Source organism: Phascolarctos cinereus, unplaced genomic scaffold (assembly GCF_003287225.1).
Source record: "Phascolarctos cinereus isolate Bilbo 61053 unplaced genomic scaffold, phaCin_HiC Scaffold_4;HRSCAF=312, whole genome shotgun sequence".
In the NCBI taxonomy this organism is placed as follows: Eukaryota; Metazoa; Chordata; class Mammalia; order Diprotodontia; family Phascolarctidae; genus Phascolarctos; species Phascolarctos cinereus.
Genome location: NW_027555847.1, coordinates 548,015,545 through 548,034,156, shown reverse-complemented (window position 1 = coordinate 548,034,156; position 18,612 = coordinate 548,015,545). Strand labels below are relative to the sequence as shown.

The following is an 18,612-nucleotide window of genomic DNA, read 5'->3' as shown; positions in this document are numbered from 1 at the left end:
AAAGAGGATAGTTTGGGCCTTGGAGCCAGGAAAATTTGAGTTCAGGTACTGTTTCATATACCTACTTCTCATCTGTAAGATAATGGCACCTACCTCAGTGCCAACTCAGTGTTTTGAGGATCCAATAGTTTTTATAAAGTGTTATATAACAGTAAAAGAGAAAACTCATTTAGGCCCATAGTGCAGAAATTCAGAGATAGGGACTGGACTGATTTCATTGTATAGAGAGCTCTCAGTGAGGAAACACTTAGCAAAAGTGATTTACAGGGGCAGCTAGGTGGTGCAGTGGATAGAGCACTGGCCCTGAAGTCAAGAGGAACTGAGTTCAAATCCGGCCGCAGCCCAAACACTTGACACTTTCTAGCTGTGTGACCCTGAGCAAGTCACTTAATCCCAACTGCCTTAAAAAAAAAAGTGATTTGCAACTTCAGTCTTACAAAGTTGCAAGGAACACTGAGAGGTTAAGGAGTTTGCCCAGTCACACTATAGAGGTAGTATGTATCAGAAACCAAGACCCTAAACCCAGCCCTTCATGGCTTTGATGGGAGCTCTTTCTTATACTAGCCTGCCTTGCCATAACCAACCATTGTGTGATTAACATGAATACAAAGTCAGATAGCTTTCACCTATTTTATTTAGATCTGTTTTTCTAATTCCAAATAAAAGCTAAATATAAATTTGAAACAGGTAAGCACTAATTTTTACCCCAAGGGAGCAGGCTTATACAGATTTACTCCAATAAAGTACTTAAACCTTAAGCAAAGCCTTCATTTAAAAAAAAAACAAAAGAAAAACAAAACAAACAAAAAAACCCCTATACAGTAGTCTTCCTTAGGTTCATTGCACAATCTTAACAAAATGTTCCATCAGAACCAACTTTGACACTCCAAAAACACTATTTTACAATTCAAGATCACAACTGTTTTATAATTTCTATGCAAAAAAAAAAGAAAGAAACCCAAAACAAAAACTACCTTACTGGGTTTTTATGACATTTTAGAAACCAGTATTTCCTGCACAATTTACCAGCTTTGTAAGTGTCATCTCTTCAAGAAAACAAAAATTCTATCATGTATGTTTTTTTGCAGCTATAAATATATTTTGTCTTAGTTTTAACAGCTGCTTTAAGCTACTTTCAGACTCCTGGTCTGCTTTAATGTGTATAATTGTATCCACTCAGCAGAATACTCATTTTACACAGCAACTTGGGGAAAGAGATCTGAAAAAGACACATTGAAGTGCTAGGAAATAAACATGACCCAGCAAAAGTAAGAGGCAAAAATGCCTACAATGAATGATTCTTTTTTTATGTGAGATTTCTTTCCCCACTACTATTGTAGCAACCATTTCTGTTCATTAGAATGAATTGGACAGTGGTCTAGAACTGATTACAGCAAGCTAAGGCTGCTTTTTAAAAAAATGTATATACCTGTTACATTCACTTCTCACCCTCTGAATACTGATGACAAAACGTTGGGGAGGCATAACCAGCACAAATGGGAAGACCATCACAAATGAATTTCACCTTGTGCTTTCAGATACATTTAAGCATTTCAGTGTACAACAGTCCTTTCATTTCACATTTTAGTAAGATGCTGATGCAATGCAGAAATATGCAAAGCATCTTCTTTCACAAGGTCCATGCAGAAGACATCTTTTTTTTTTAAGTTCCGAGATACAAATGATAAAAGAAAGATCCAGGATGAAGAAGTTTCACAATGTATAGTGTTCTGTGCATGAGTCCATTTTCTTCTAAACTCTGAAAGAATAAAATGGTAAGAAAACAAGAAAAAAATCGCTGCTGCATTCTGTGATCTTCCCCATTTTGCTGGCCAGTACTCTATTCTGGCATATAAGGGCGGAGGTGATCCTCAACGGTGCCAACCGCCCAGTGGGTGAGCTGTTCCTGTGGCAGGTACAGGCAGATGCTGCATAACTTGAAGATTGTAGCTTTGTTTTTTGGAGTCTGGAAAAGAATGATTTTTTTTTTAATTAAAGAGGGTTTTTTAAATGGAGTTTAATCAAACTCCTTGAGGTATAAGAACATGTAAATACCCATTTGTTAAACTTATGTAGTGCTGACCCTGACAAAAAAGAAGTTAATATCATCGTGACCTTAAATTACAATCTAGTTCTAAAGACAGAACCAACTTCATCATTCCACAGAAACTATTCTCACCAAATTTATTAATGATCTCTTAAATGCTTCATCTAATTACTTATTCTTAATCCTTATCATCTTTCTTGACCTTCGAAGCATTTGATATTTCATCTACCTCCTGGATACTCCTCTCTCTGGATTTTCTTGATACTGGTTTATCTATTGCTCCTTCTTAACCTGCTTTGATGGATCTTCACCCACTTCACACTCCTTAACTAAGGCTCTGTTGTTGGCCGCCTTTTTTTACCCTATAGTTTCTAATACCTCTATGCAAATGGGTTCTCCAATCTATACACTACCTCTAGTCCCATGTCGCAACCTTTTGGACATCTCAAGCTTGAGGTCCTACTCAGCATATCCAAAACAAAACTCATTCCCCTTTCCCTCAAAACCCTCCCCTCTTACTGATATAAAGGCACATCCTAGTTATCCAGGCTCTCAGCTTCAGTTCCATCTTGACTCACTCACACTCCATATCTCCAATCCACTGTCAAATCCTGTCACAACCTTTCTCATATACACCCCCTTCTCTCCTTATCTTTCTTACCTGGACTACTACAATACCCTTCTAACTGGTCTCCCTACCTCAAGTATCTCCTCACTCCAGTCCACCTTCTATACAGCTGCCAAAGTGATCTTTTCTTTTCTTTTTTTCAAAGGCAACTGGGGTTAAGTGACTTGCCCAGAGTCACACAGCTAGTAAGTGTCAAGTGTTTGGTCTGAGGCCAGATTTTGAACTCAGATCCTCCTGACTTCAGGTCCGGTGTTCTCTCCAGTGTGCCACTTAGCTGCCCCTCAAAGTGATTTTTTCTAAAGTGCAGCAGTGGAGATAACACTGGCCCTGGATTCAGGAGGACCTGAGTTCAAACCCAGCCACAGACACATAACACTGGCTGTGTGACCCTGGGCAAGTCACCTAACCCCACTGCCTAACCCCCCTGCCCAAAAAATACAACTGTGATCCTATCTCCATGTTACCTCCAGGAGAAATTATAAAAGTGTTAGCATTTAAAGCTTTTCATATGTTCTGGCACCTTCCTACCATTCCACTTCTCTTATCCTTTACTCCTCCATGAACTCTACCTACACTGGCCCATTTACTGTCCATCTCACAACACTGTGCCTTTGTAACTAATTATCCCCTATATGTGGAATATTCTTTCTCTTCACTTCCATGACTTAGCTTCCCTCAAGACTCAGTTCAAATTCTACCTTCTGCAGGAGTCCTTTCCAGGTCTTCCCTGTAAGTGCTTTCTCCTCCTAGATTACTTCCCATCTACTTGGTAGATATCTACGTTGACACCTATTTACATGCTGTGTTCCCCCCCCCCCCCGTTAGAATGTGAGTTCCTTGAGGCAGAGGCAATATTTCTGTCTTTTCTTTGAATCTCTTGTGGTTAGTATTGTGCCTGGCACACAGTAAGCACTTAATAAAGACTGATTTACTGAATAATATCTATAAAAGAAAACAAATTATACAGGAACAAAATAATGTTATTAGAAACCAAAACTACAGGACTTTAAATCATGAAATGGCTACTGGAGTTTAATGCTAGAATCTAGCACTAACAGTAGACAGGGAGATGCATCAGCCAATATGAAAAGGAGAAAAGGCTCTAGATGCCTATACATTAATTTGGCAGAAAATGAGAAATACAAAGAGATCATACAAATGGGAAAAGGACCCACATGTACAAAAATATTTATAGCAGCTCTTTTTGTGGTGGCAAAGAATTGGAAATTGAGAGAATGTCTATCAATTGGGGAATGGCTGAACAAGTTGTGGTATATGAATGTAATGGAATACTATTGTGCTACAAGAAATGATGAACAGGCTGACTTCAGAAAAACCTGGAAAGACTTGTATGGTCTGATGCTGAGTGAAATGAGCAGAACCAGGAAAACATTGTACACAGCAACAGCCACGCTGTGCAATGAAAACTGATAGACTTAATTGATAGACAAGGATCTGAGACATCTCCAAAGGCCTCATGATAGAAAATGCTATCCACATCCAAAGAAAGAACTAGAGTTTGAATGCAGATCAAAGCACACTATTTGCTATTTTTTTCCTTTTGTTGTGTTTTATTTCCCCTTTCTGGTGGTTCCTCCTATTGGTTATAATTCTTACCTACAACATCACTAATGTGAAAATATGTTTAATAGGAATGTATATGTATAGCCTACATCAGATTGCGAGCTGTCTTGGAGAGGGAGGTGAAGAAAAATTTGAAACTCAAAAGCTTATCAAAGTGGTTGTTGATAATTCAAAATAAATTTTTTTTTTCAAAATTAAAAAAAGAAAACGAGAAATGACATGGCTTGCGTAGACAAAAATCAGTGCATCTTACCAAATATTAAGACTAAAGAGTTTCCACTCTAAATTGCCAAAAATTTAACTTGTAAACAAAATGTCACTTACAGGCCACCTTTCTGAACCAGCTATTATTTAAGCCAAGTGACCTGAAATTCTAAATCATCCTTTTGCCTCAAATCAAACAAGCATTTATCAAGCACCTAATATGTGCCAAGTACTATGCCTCAAAATTGTTGGTGCCTTAAAGTCAACAAAAAAATCTCATGGTGAAATGTAAAACTTTGTCTTTATTAAAAACACATTAGCCATCTTTACCTTAATGTGAATTAATTTTAGATCCTTCCTTTAAAGATTTGGAAAGAGGAAAGAGAAGACATAACTAAGCACCAATAAGGGGAAGACTATATCAAATGGGGAAGTGGAAGCACTGGGAAGGCAACAACTTAAGTAAGAATGTACTTAATGACTAAGAATCCATTCCAATTCAAAGGGCTACAAACTAGCCTATCTTGTACTATAGAATCTTATGCCATAAGCCATGAAAATCGGAGAAAACTCTCTGATTATTTGTATAACCAGGAATAAACCAAGCACTAGACAACGATTTTAACACAACCATGATTTTTTATCCATTATTTTGCTTCTAAAACTTCTTATTTTATGTCCAATATACGTTTAAAATAGTTAAGACTTTCTACGGAGAGAACAAGCAATAATTAAGAGCCTATACTGTGTGCCAGGGCCTGTGTCAAATGCTTTACAATGCTTTGGGCCCTTTTTACAATTGAGGAAACTGAGGCAGAGGATAAGTGACTTGCCTAAGGTCACACAAGTACAAAGTGAAGTTGTATTTGAACTCAGATCTTCCTGACTCCATGGCTGTTTTTGTCTTCAGCAGGCTGGTAACTTTAAAGAGCTAAAGGCAAAATAGAAGTGTTATTTTTTATTTATTTATATTTTGTTTGGCTAGGCAATGGGGTTAAGTGACTTGTCCAGAGTCACACAGCTAGTAAGTGTTATGTGTCTGAGGCCAGATTTGAACTTAGGTCCTCCTGAATCCAGGGCCAGTGCTCTATCCACTACGCCACCTAGCTGCCCCTGGCAAACAGAAGTGTTAAGGTGAAAAGTGTTAAATCTGATCTGGAAAACCTGCCTTAAAAGATATAGAGGGTAAAAGAAGCTTATGTCTTTATGAACTCTTAAGTTTCAAGTAACTACGCAATGTATTTCTTATTTCAGCTTTCAGAAGGGGCAAATTATAGAAGATAATTGTAATACTATGAAGGATTCTACATTACTAGAAAACTTGGATTTTAAATACACATCTGTTAACTCCTTGTAAATCATTAATTCAAGGGCAAAGCTCATACCTCCGTTAAGTTTTGAGAACCTTCAAACAAAATCTTACAAAGTTATTTACCTGCAAGTGCTGTCTGTCAATGAAGAGAAACACTGACTGGTTAGGATTGTTGACAACAATTCCAGTCTTGTCCTTTCGGCTCAGTACATGCAGAAACTGTTTTTCGTAGTCACCGTGATAAAATTCAAACTTGGCCTATATGAAAAAGATATTGCTGTACAACCATGATCATACATTACAGTCCATTTTAATGGGAAACAGTTATAAATAAGGCACCCAAAAAAACCAGAGGGGTTAAGAAAAACATTTGATAAATCAAACCAAAAGACTTATTAAAAGAGGTATTATAATAACACAGCAGAAATAACACTATTTTTGGGTCAGATGTCTTGGGCTAAAATTCTGGCAGTAGTACTTAACAGAATTTTAGTCAGAAAGGAATACAGATGCCATGTGATCCAAGCAGTACTTATTCCTTAAAGTGAGGGCCAATTGGAATACAGGAAGGCAGAACCTACTACACCTCCCAAAGCATTACATTCTAGAATAACTCTAATCATTAGGAAATCTGCCCTTATATCAAACTTCAGTTTGGCTTTCCAAAGTTCTGTGTCACCTGAAAATTAAATAAGCATGCCATCTATATTTCAACCATGTCATTCATAATTGTTGTAAAAATGAAGCATGGATATATCCTTCAGAGTGCTTCAGTAAATATATTCCCTCAAGTAGACACTGAGCTATTCAATTATTACCAATTCTAGTTTGGATTTAGTCATTCAACCAATCCCAAATCCACCCAAATATATTACCTTCTAGTCCACATCTGTTCCTATCCACAAAGTTAACATGAAAAAATTTGTCAAATGTTTTGCTGAGAGCTAGGTAACAAAGGTTGAAATTAGATACTTAAAGCTTAAATTAATGCTTAAAACATCTGCATACCTTGGAATTTAGGGCATGGAGAATCTATGCCCCAATGAGGGTTTAAAGACTGAGTTGACACTACCCATCTTTTGTTCCCTTCTTAAAGTTGGCTTTCAGGTTCAAACTTGAGAACTTGGGCTTCAATTCTGGCTATGCTACTGGGCAAGTCATTTTCAAACTATGGACTTCACTTTCTTCAATCAAATGAGAGTGCTGGAACAGATCTCTAACACACTTTTCAAGCTCTAACTCTAAATCCACTACCTGATGCCTTTACAATCTATGTTGCCATTATACTGCTATAGCTACAGTGTGCAGGATATGCGTATATGCACAAAGACAGAAAAAAGTAGTTTCCTCAAGTTAAAAAAAAACTACCTTACTCCATATTTAATCTCAAATTAAAAATATTAAATCTTACATTAATTTCTCTTGTAAAATACTGCACTTAAAAATATATAATGAAGAAAACTTGCCTTGGTCTCTTGAACTAATTCTGTAATTAAAGGCTGTAGCAATTAACATAATGGGAAACTAAATGTGCCAAGCCTACTTTTTCCAAATTGTGCTGTGTTGCATCTCAATGGAAGTCTCAGATTTTAACACCTTAGCCAAAGATTTCGAAACTTTGAGTCTACTTTTCTTTCTGTAATGTAATCTATATATCAATAAAGCAATATTTAAGTTCCTTTCACCCACTATATTCAAATATATACTTTAAAACCACCTAACTAAATTTAAGATTATTTAAATCTACCATCATAAATCATGTCACGTAGAACTCTCAAACTGATTTAGTTCTTTGTTTTTTCCATATTTATCTAAGTAGCTGAACCAAGCCGATCCATCCCTTCGAGTGTTAAATTTCCTGAGCAGCCCATAAAATTCAATCTTAGTCAAGTGGTCCATTTATTGGATATCCTTGTTTTATCACCCATCCAGCATCTTAAACATCAGTGACAACTTCAATGTAGCTGTCTTTCTTGTACTGTTCAGCTTTTTCTGAGAATTACATTTCATTTGTAATTATTCTTTCCATTAATAAGCCCATATTTTCTGAATCCTTTTCTGGTACAACACTCTCATATTTAGATAAGCTATTCCCCAGTCTAGGAAGGGCCTACAAATAGACCAATCCCCTAAGAAATGAATAGGTACCTTTCAGACAAATATTTCTACAATGACAACCAAGTAATAATATATATCAGAAATCAGTCACCGTGCTCTGCCTAACGAAGACTTTTTTTTTTCTTCAAGGAAACAAGCTGTCTTCTATTCTTTACCTAGGAAAACCTAGAAACAAATCAGACACTACTTCCTAACTCAGGTTCTTCTTTTAAAATTTTCTAGTATTGTACTCCCTTTCTAAATGTTATTACTGTAGCCCACAAACTGTTCTTAACTGACACACAGTACTACTCATCCCAAAAAAGATTTCATTGTTTAATCAAGGCACTTGTATTTTATTATATTTCAAAGAATTTTAGAAATAAAAATACCTGAACAGGCCTGAAGGGCTCATCAGATCCTTTCCACCTAGAAAATAGGAGACAGACAATCTTCTCAATATCATTCCGAGGCCAAAGAATGAAATCCATCTCCTGAGTACAGCCAATTACATCCTATACAAAAGGTGGAAAATATTAAGTTGTTAAAGATTTAAGCTATAGAATCCTAAGTGAAGAAAACACATATAATTTTATAAATTTTAAAAGTTTAAGATTACATCTATTGTTGTTTGTCCTTACACTTAACAGTTTACATGCTAATGGCAGACTTGCTTTACCACATGACCTATCAGCAAGTCAGGTAGTTTAATGTCTGAATATACCCATACCAAGCCTCAACACAGTAGTCCATCTCTATCCAAAGACCTTGAATGTCAAGACAAGCAACATTTCCCCTAAATCACATCTATAGCAATCTTCTCCAAGTTAGACTGTCAGTGTTATCACTCTTATGCTATTTACTATTTAATATAACTTAAACATATATTATATTTAATAACATGCTGGGCTGTTTGGTGGCACAGAGTGATGGGTCTGGAGTCAGGAGGACCTGAGTTCAAATCCGGCCTGAGACACTAGCTATGTGACCTTTCACAAGTCACTCAACCTTGTTTACGTCAGTTTCCTCATATAGAAAATGAGCCCGAGAAGGAAATAGTAAAGCACTCCAGTATCTTTGCCAAGAAACCCTAAATGGGGTCATGGAAGAGTCAGACAGGACTAACTGATTAAACAACAAAAACAAAACTATATTAAGTACCACTTACAGAGCATTTTCTGAGGCACTGGGAAAAATATAAAGTAGAAAATTTATATACAAAACTATGAATTTTAGTTTAGTATTTCTAAATCACAACTCAGTTCAAGACTCCTAATGAACAGTAATCTTTGCTTTCCATTATGGACCATCCCTGTAGAGTTAGTCAACTAGCATTTATTAAGTACCTACTGTGTGCCAGGCATAGTGCTATTGTGTAACTGAGCTCTCATTTCAGAATTTTATGTGCACAACCTTATCCTTTTTTCACTCCTTATCAGAGTAAAGTATATTATTTCCAAAGCCTAGCCTCACAGTGTTAGTACAGTTTCAAAGCTACAAAGCATCACCAGACAAATACTGAAGTGTTAAAGAAACGACTGTTTCTTTGTTTTGAGAAGTTGGGAGTCAGGGTAAAGCCACTATCTTAAATACAACATTTTAACCGTGTCACAAAGAGTCAGACACAACTGAAAAGACAACTTAAATATGGATCTAAATTGAAAACATTATTATTTTTTTCCCCTATGAAAAAAGAAGCAATTAGTGCAGCAGAACCAGAAAGAAATGGGTTCAGATCCTACTTTGGATACATACTCGTTACATTATCTTTGGACAAGTCATTCACTTAGTCTTAAGAGACTTGATTAGACTTGACCATAGCTGAGCGATTAAGCTGCACAGAGGATCCCGACCTGCACTGGTAGAAGTTCTCCCTGCTCCCTACATTACTGATATCACATATCCATCCTTTATCGTTCCTCTCACTCCACCGTCCTAATTCAGCCCTGTTTCCTCCTCTTCAATTCTTGGCCAAGTTTACTGTCTATCTGAAGTTTGTTCAAAACATATATTAGCTATTTGGACTGCTCATCCAATTGCACATCAGGTTTTACTAAATGTTTCTTAAGAATTAAAGTTGCCAGGGGCAGCTAGGTTGCACAGTGGATAGAGCTCTGGTCTTGGGAGTCAGGAGGACCTGAGTTCAAATCCGGCCTCAGACACTTGACACTTACTAGCTGTGTGACCCTAGGCAAGTCACTTAACCCCCATTGCCTCACCAAAAAGCAAAAAAAAAAAAAAAAAAGGAAAAAAGGAAAAAAAGAATTAAAGTTGCCAAATGTGATGGAAGCTGATGAACACAAAAGAATTAAGAGAAATGTGAAGACATAAAAACAGAGGGCAAACAAAGCAGAACTAGGGGGGATAATAAACACAATTTACAGAAATATAAATGAAAACAAAATTAAAAGATACTTAAATACAATGACTAATATTGGTTCCAGATAACATGTTAAAAATAGTCTCCGTGAAGAAATAATAAATTATAAATGTAGAATGTTGCATGTCCTGTCAATTGTAACTACTATTATTAGACAGTTTTGCTTAAGCTTTAAAAAAAAAAGTAGAATGCGAAGGAATATTGGAAAATGATCGTTAAGTCAAAAAAGCATATCAATAAAATACTATTTGGAAAAAAAAAGTTGCAATTTATCCAAAGGACAATAGAAAGCCACATAGAAAGCTGCTGCATACTACTATACAATTACAGGGAAGAGGTAGAAAAATGTACAACCAGAAAAGGAGATTGGTAGGGCCTGTAGTAAAAGCATGGAATAAATGAAAAACCAAGTATCTGACTGATTGATGATACACATTCAATGTCAAAACATTGCCCAAAAGTAAAAAAAAGAAATTTTTTTAAAGCAAAGAACTAGAATAAAAAAGCTGTTGCCTTAGACTGCCCTCTTAAACAACTGGAGAATGGCAAATAAATGTATATGGAATGTAAAAGAATATTATCTAAGAGTGATGATTTTGGCATATCCCAAGAACTCCTAAGAGTGAATAGAACCAGGTGAACAATTTACACAAGGACAATAATATTGTAAAGAAAACAATTCTGAAAGGACTCTCATTGCAATTTCTAACCATGTCTCCAGGATTCATGATAAAACATGTTACCCCCCTCCTGAGAGGTGATGGACACAAGATACAGAAAGAGAAATACATTTTTTTAAACATGGCTGCGTGAATTTGTTTTGCTTGACTACACTTGTTACAAGGGTGGTTCTTAATTTGGAAGTGGGAAGTGGGGAGGGACTATTGAAACTTTTTTTTTTAAAGAATGCAAAGAAAAAGCAAGCACAAACAGAACAGCTTTGAAAGTAACCAAATAAAGGTTTTGGGGCAGCTAGGTGGCGCAGCGGATAGAGCACAGGCCCTGAAGTCAGGAGTACCTGAGTTCAAATCCGGGCTCAGACCAAACACTTGACACTTACTAGCTGTGTGACCCTGGGCAAGTCACTTAACCCCAACTGCCAAAAAAAAAAAAAGTAACCAAATTTATCATATTTTTTTTAAAGTATGCATTATGAAATGACAATTAACAGTTCCATATAGGATCTGTGTTCTGTTGTGTGTATGGAAATGCTATTTTTGATGTTTAAATTCAAAATAAAAATCCAATTACAAAAGAGTGATTTAAATTTTTTTTTAAAGGTGGGCAGGAAAGAAAGGCTCCCAGTACACCTTAAGTAGCTCCTTCAGCACGCAATTTTATAGGCAGGTATGAACAAGAGTTACAAACAATGACAAAGCATTTATCAGTTACAGTTAGTACTATTCTGAGGGAATATCACAGACTTATTTCATACCCAGCCACAATCTTAATGGGAATAGAGACCCCTTCCCCCAATCCAGTTATATCATCAATACTTAAATTTTAACATATGCTGAAAAGTTAAAAAATGTGAAAATCAGTGAAGTCCCTATACCAAAATTTTCTTGCCCTGCTAAGCAGATAAGCTCTTTACCAAAAGGTTAATTATATGAAGCCATCCATCCTAAAACTCTTCTGAGTATAAAGTTTTTATTTATTTGGGGGTAGGAGGTAGTTTCCAGACTGGACTTTATTCACTGGTACTCCAAAGACGGAAACTCTTCACTGATGAAGATCAGCAACTTTGAGTTTCGGAGTTGCCCTGGGGCACTTAATAGGTTAAGTGGGTTAAGGATCTCAAAGCTAATACTAACAGAGGCATCTCTTGAAATCAAGTGTCCTGACTCTTAAGACCTTGCCCTCTGTCCACTGACTAGATAAGACAGCCTTTCTTTTTATTACAGGAACATAATACCTTAAGTGGGTTTTCAATTTAGATCCTAAAGTCTTGTGTACATGAATATTTGACCTTTCGATTAAAAACCAATTAGGACTTCAAAACCTATAAGTATACAATTAAGTTACAAAAAAGAAAGCTACACACATGAGATTCATAAATGGCTAAAGGGCAGGCATCCTGAATTTTTATATACACTCGTCTCTGCACATACACAGTATTTTAGTCATCTGATAAATGCAATGTAATTTATTTCCCAAAAGTACTATCTGCACAAATATGAAACTGGTTCACTCTATCTAAACACAAAATATATAGGGAAAATTAAAAGCAGTAGGGAACTGAAATTTAGTGCGGTCTTAGCTATCTACATTCATAGGATGGCAACTGCAGACACTGGAGGGGGAAAAAAACCACCTTTAAGTTTAGAAAGCTAGCTAAGAACTAGCAGACAATAATGCCCCAAGGGCAAATTAATAGAAATTACAAATTAAAACTCACTTGCTTTTAACTGACCACTGACTGACAAAGTTTACCACAATCTACAGACTTAAGTTAGTCCAATGAGAGTTGTGAAATAACCTGAATTTCAAGTTATACTTAATAGCCAAAGTTTATTCAAGTTCAATCTCAGTTTGCTCCAATGATGTTTACTGCAAAAAAATTCATATCCAAAGTATTTATTTCCATTTTAAAATGTTTTTCATTTTAATCAAATTAATCTCTAAAAATCTACCCATCATCAAGACAAGCACAAAGAAAAATAAGGCTCACCCTTCGCATGGACTGGTAGCGGGGAGCATGGAGCTGTACTACATCCTTCTGCAGAAGTTCTATGGAACTTTCCAAGGAATAGCTGGAATCTCGCACACCTTTCAAAATATTTTCTTCATAATTGTTTGTCATGACTGGTATCACTTCAGACACTTCAAAAAGTGCTGATTTTTTCTTCTAAAAAATAAAAATTTTATTAGCTTAAGTTTTCAGCTACACATGATCTGGTAACTGTCAGTTAGAATTTTAGTGTGAAGCACAATCATTTTAAACCAGCAACATTCTTGACTGTGTTTGCAAAACAAGAAACAAATTCAAGAAGACTTTTAACAAAAACCACTAACAATTTTTATTTTTACCCAGTTAAATTTAGACCATAACATTTCTCTATCTTCACTAAAATAACTTTCTTATCACCAGCAAGGCAGCAATTTGCCTCCTTCAAGGTAAACAGAATTTAACCTGATCTTAAAATTCCAAATTTAAACCCCACCTATAAAAACAAAAATTAGACTAATCAAGGAATAAGCATATAATTTTTACTATTTAGCAAACAGCACAGTTTTGGTCTTCCTTCTTAAACATTTAAGTGTCAACATTTTTTAGACAGCAAGTACCAATGAAAACTCAACTTCCGAACATTTAAAAATCAACATTTAAGAACTACAATATTATTCCAAGATCGAAGACCCTAAGTCCCCAAGCAAACTATTTGCCATGGCAGTCACAGCAATTGCCTAGACACTTCACAAAGATGGTAAGCTTGTCTGGCTGAGACAGACATCTGGGTATGCCCAGATAAGGTTTCCACAGGGGTAACGCTAATCTATTACTGGAAAAGTCTGAGCCACTTCTAGACAAAAATACAAATTCAAGGTCTAATTAATTTAGTTTCTAGGTTGTACTAAGTCTCAATTTCCTAAATGATCATTCCATAGCAGCTTTTGCCGAAATCATCCAAGAGAAAAGTTCAGATATCACTGGAGGTGGCGATGGTAGTAAATACACACGCTGGAATAATTTTGAGGCTAACACTTCAAAACAGAAAGGTCTCTAAAATTCACTGTTTTGGCACCTGATGTACATAGTATTTAATCTCCCTGCATCAAGAACTTTTTTGGGGGGGGAGTTAGGTGTGAGAAGCCAAATTTTACCAACAGGATCAAGGTCTACAGACAAATCCAAGAGATATAAGTGCACTGTGACACATGACATTAAACAAATGTTAAAAGTGCCTACTATGTGCACAGCACTGTTAAGAACAAAGATTTACTGATAAATTTTTTAAAAATTCAATAGCACCGGTTCACTTAAGACACAACTTTGTTCAATTTAAGCAAAGATACTAAAAACTAAATCCTGATGTATTTAAACTTCAAAACATTCACTATTCCAAAGCTTTGTATTGCCCAACCCTATTAGTTGGCCATAAAAACACGGTTTGCCTTCCTCTTTAAAATTGTTTCCTGAGTAAAAATTTCCTAAATACTAACCAGTTGTGGTATTACTTGTTTCTATGGAGCAATGGCTAAATGGATACTCCCTTTCTTGTACTAGGTTGAAAGGGATCAGTCACTTGGAACCCTCTCATAAGGTAGGTGCTATTGGTGCCAGTTAGTCCCTTTAAATAATTCTAATACCTCTAATTCAAATGTTACTTTTAAACCCGGTATTCGATAATTTATATATGACTATAAACTTACAAGTAATGGTTTCCATAACACTACAAGTACTACAACACAAAAATTGATTACAAATGGACAAATCTTGCCTTCCCCCAAATCAAGTACATGTGTACTACTAGTACTCACATTCATAGGCCACACATACCTTAGACCTGACAAGCAGGGGCAGTATCAATTTTAAGCCATTTTCTTCAATTAGTATGCATACCTATTACAGTTAGCTTGTTACCCTTTTATAAAATCACCCAAGTGCTCATGGAACAAAAGTTTTAAGAGTTTTAAGTTACCTTCTCCTTGAATACAAAGGCAATATACATCTTGAAGTCAAACTGGTCAGCTAGAGATTCTTTTTTCTTTCTAAGCTGAGCACGAAGTCTGTTCAGAGCTTGTTTCTTCCGGGAGTTTGGGTCCCCCATTTTGTAAAATACAGGTGGTACTAAAGCCTTTGGAAATTGTCGCTAAACTATGGGCACTTTTTCTTAAGACTCAAGTACAACAGAAACAAGTCGTTTTATCCTGCTAATACGACTGAATAGCTAAAACAGCTGTAACCCAAAAAATGCACCCCCAGGCAATTATTAGGAGACTATCATATTAGAGGGCTAACAAAAAAATTGCCATCCAATCGTGTCTTGGACAATAAGATTTTGGAATGGATAGGAACGGGGAAGGAGAAGGAAAGAGAGGAAAGAGTTTGAATCAAAAATTTTGAACACACATTTACGGGAGACAACTTAACTGCCAAAATAAAGGGGAGGGGGAGAATAAATGAAATTAGAAGCCTTTCATCAAGATTTAGGTGTACAATAAAACGCAGCTAACACCAGCCCAATCCTTTAAATCCATCTGGTGGGGTTAGTTTGGTTTTTGGCCCGTTTAAAAAGAGGATCAGAAGGGTAAAGGGGGAACTGATCCCCGATTTTTTTCAAGGGTAAGTGAATGAAACTGAAATATCCAATTGAGTTTTACCCAGCCAGACCCATGGCTGTGGTACCTAATTATAGTTAGTATTTCAGATTTCACTATTGCTATGTATCGCCAGTGCTTGTTATTGATTACACTTGGTGGAGAGCAAAGAGGAAAGTGCGAAATCGGTAAAAAAGGAAGAGAGGTACAGGATTTCCCTGCAATAAACTACAGTGTACACCGGGGGCGGGCAGCTGTTACCCAAAGGAGCCAACAGAAAAAACAGCGGAGTCATTACCAACTTCCCCATCACCCACATTTTCACCCTCAGGCGGCTGCAGCTGCTGCCAAGGAGGATCATGATGGCAGCAGGAGAGGGGATAGAGAAATACCGTTTATTATTCCCGCTCTGCGGTGAGATCTGATTTAAGTCCGGGATCCAGATTTCCCCCAGCCCAGTGAAGAGTGCGCTACATTCCCCCAGGGTTTCTTACTGAACTTGACCCTCTCTCTTGCAGCCCTTACTCACTCTGGGAGGTGAGGGGTGCGATTTAGCTGTGGGTGAGCATGGCAGGACAGGTTGGCTCTCCCGTCCCCCAGGCAATGGCCAGGGCCACTACCTGCCCTCTACCCTGCCCCCACCCCCTTTTCCTCAGCGACTCACTCGCACCACGGGAAATTTAGGGTCACTCTGGGTTTCGTTCATCTCATCGTGGAAGCGATTCTAGCTCCCCAACCCCCGGTAGGGGTGGATGGAAAAAAAAAAAGAAAAGTTAACAATTAAGAAAATAAAAGTTGTTAGAAAAAAATTTAACAAAAAGACCCTCCTCCACCCCCCCTTTAAAAAAAAATCCCGGCTTTCGCTTAGTTTTCCCTCATGTTGGGCAGATCATGTTCCCAAGTATTGGTTTAGGGTTCGGGGAGGGCTGGGAAAGGATTTTCTTCTATTGTTTTTGTTCTTTTAGAAAAACAAAAACAGATGAGGAGAGGGCTAGGGCAGGCTTGGACAGTTTGGCTGGACTGGGATCCCCTTCCCTCTGTGTCCCCGCAGAGACCGGGACTCACTGACCGACTCTCTCCTTTCTCTCTCGGGTGGGGTGGGCTCGGGCTTTCTTAGCCGCAGCCTGCGGGCGGAGCGGTGGCGGCGGCGGCGGAAGAGGCGGCGGCGGCGGGGGCGCTGCTAGCAGCACGGGCAGGAGCCATGTCAAGAGAAAACCACCAGCCAACTGAGCCCCTCCATCCCTGCTGCAGTGCGCACTGTGACCGGGCCGCCCGCGCTGCTGCCGCCGCTCAGCCCCCACCTGGGACCCATAGTCTAGCTCGGCACCCCGGGCGGCAGCTGAGGAGGAGGCGGTGGCTGCGATTGGGGAGGAGGTGGGGAGAGAACAGGAGAAAGACAAGAGGAAAGAGAAAAAGGAGACAGGGGGGTGGGAATGGCGCTGGCGGCGGGGGAGGGGAGGGGAGGGGACCCTGCACTAAGAGGTCCGTCAGCCGGGTTGAGCCCCAAGAATTAAGTTATTCCTGTCCGAGCATCGGCTCTCGCTTCTCTCTTCCCCCCAACGAGCGGGCTCCGGGCTCTCAGGAAAAGAAGGACGAGGTTGATGAGGATGGGGAAGGAAAAAAAAAAAAGGCTGATGCAGCAACGGGTGGTAGGCGTCGACGGTGGTGGTACAGCCTCGGGTTTTTTTTTCCCACCCCCCACCGGCGGTTGCAGAAGCGGCGGCGGCGACAAGCGCCTCCCGGGCCGGGGCAGTAACGCGTTTGAGAGAAGAAGCGAGAACAAACAACTTAAAATGGCAGCGACGGCTGCTGCGTCACCCGCCCCTCAGCGGTGCCGCCCCGAGGCCACCGCGGCTGCGCGTCCCGCCGGCCTGTACCACTCGTGCCAGAGCAAAGGGGGGAGGAAGACAAAGATGAGGCGAGATGTTTGAGATAAAAGGAACATAAGGACAAAAATGAAAATAGGGAAATTATGTATAATTTACTAAAATGAAGATATTATGGTAAATTAAGCTTCTATCATGAGTTAAAGGCCTCGGAGATGAAGAACTTAATAAAAGAAATCACCCCCTCCAATTGTGGTTTCTCCAAAGGGCGTGAAGGGTCTCCCCGCCACTCTCTCGCTCCCCCTCCGAGGGGTCGCGTGTAGCTTCCAGCTTCCTCCCTCCCCCAGTGACGTCAGAACACCCCCAGTTTCTCCCCACCCCCACCCCCCACGAAGCACCCGGATGGAATTGTAGAGGACGACTGGGGGAGGGGAAAGAAAGTAATCAATACTGGGTTTGGCGGCTGAGCTGGGGAGTTGGACTGGGATGATCGGGGGCCCGGGAGTGGGCGAGGGGAGATTCCTTCCCTCCCTCCCTTCTGGATATTTCAGTTCCAAACCACTAATTGTTCCCCCACGCCACCCCACACTCTGGGGATCTACAGCAGACGTGGGGGAGGGAGTGGAGGGAAGCTTATTGTAACCAGATTCAAGTTCAGTTCCATCACTCATCTTCCGGGGAAACTACTCCAGCCCCTGCAGCCCATTGATCTTCATTAAATTGCCTCGTGGGGCTAAAACCTGCGGAAAGAGCGCTGGTCTGAAGCCGGAACCGGGCTTCCGACTAGGGCTCGGCTACTTACCAGCGTGGCTAACTTTGGGCAAGTCATCTCAGAGCCTCAAATCCCTTAATCTGTAAAATGGGAGGGGTCGGACTAGCAGGCCCGGAGGTGGGGGAAGGGAGGTGAGATGAAGGATGTCCACGGTCCCTCCCCAGTCTGAAGCCCCCGGTCATCTTTCTTCACCGCCCTTCTGCCCCAGGCTAAAGTTCTGTTTTGTGCTTAAAACTAGCTCAAAAATCGCACTTTCCTAGATGAGTTGTGGCAGATTATTTAAAGGAGAAACCTTCTACAATTTTTGTTTTGTTTGTTTTCCTGTTATCCGACCTCCGTGTAAATCGAGTGGCCTTTCTCACTCTTTCCTAATTGTTTTGAGAAAGACCTGCACCTTTGGTAACTTGGAGAAGGGAAATGTATTTTAGGGAGTTTTAGCTTGCCGATGTTCAAACTAGCGGCTATTGCGGAGACACCGATGTTGCCCTGGCTTCTGAGTA

At 39.1% G+C, this 18,612-nt stretch overlaps 1 protein-coding gene across 2 annotated transcripts; it reads right to left on the bottom strand.

Moving 5' to 3' along the window:
• Window positions 1-616: 616 nt before the first annotated feature.
• Window positions 617-18,222, bottom strand: CUNH6orf62 (chromosome unknown C6orf62 homolog). 2 transcript variants are annotated; one of them, XM_078153567.1, is made up of 5 exons: window positions 18,143-18,222; window positions 12,924-13,100; window positions 8,265-8,387; window positions 5,899-6,033; window positions 617-1,966 (listed from the first exon to the last, which is right to left on the bottom strand). In XM_078153567.1, exons 1-5 carry the CDS (start codon window positions 18,167-18,169, stop codon window positions 1,841-1,843), a joined length of 588 nt encoding a protein of 195 aa, XP_078009693.1. In that variant the 5' UTR covers window positions 18,170-18,222; the 3' UTR covers window positions 617-1,840. The 2 variants fall into 2 exon arrangements, with proteins under 2 accessions (XP_078009693.1, XP_020842507.1); XM_020986848.2 differs by lacking the exon at window positions 18,143-18,222 and adding an exon at window positions 14,896-17,306.
• Between the last annotated feature and the right edge of the window lie 390 nt (window positions 18,223-18,612).

Bases quoted from the DNA above. Each gene is read 5' to 3' on its own strand.
- CUNH6orf62 (XM_020986848.2), bottom strand. From the start codon at position 15,024: ATGGGGGACCCAAACTCCCGGAAGAAACAAGCTCTGAACAGACTTCGT. The intron at 6,034-8,264 runs GTATTTTTATTT...TTTTTCATATAG, and splicing joins AGCCCTTCAGGCCTGTTCAG to GCCAAGTTTGAATTTTATCA. The intron at 1,967-5,898 runs GTAAATAACTTT...ATTCTTTTCCAG, and splicing joins TTGACAGACAGCACTTGCAG to ACTCCAAAAAACAAAGCTAC.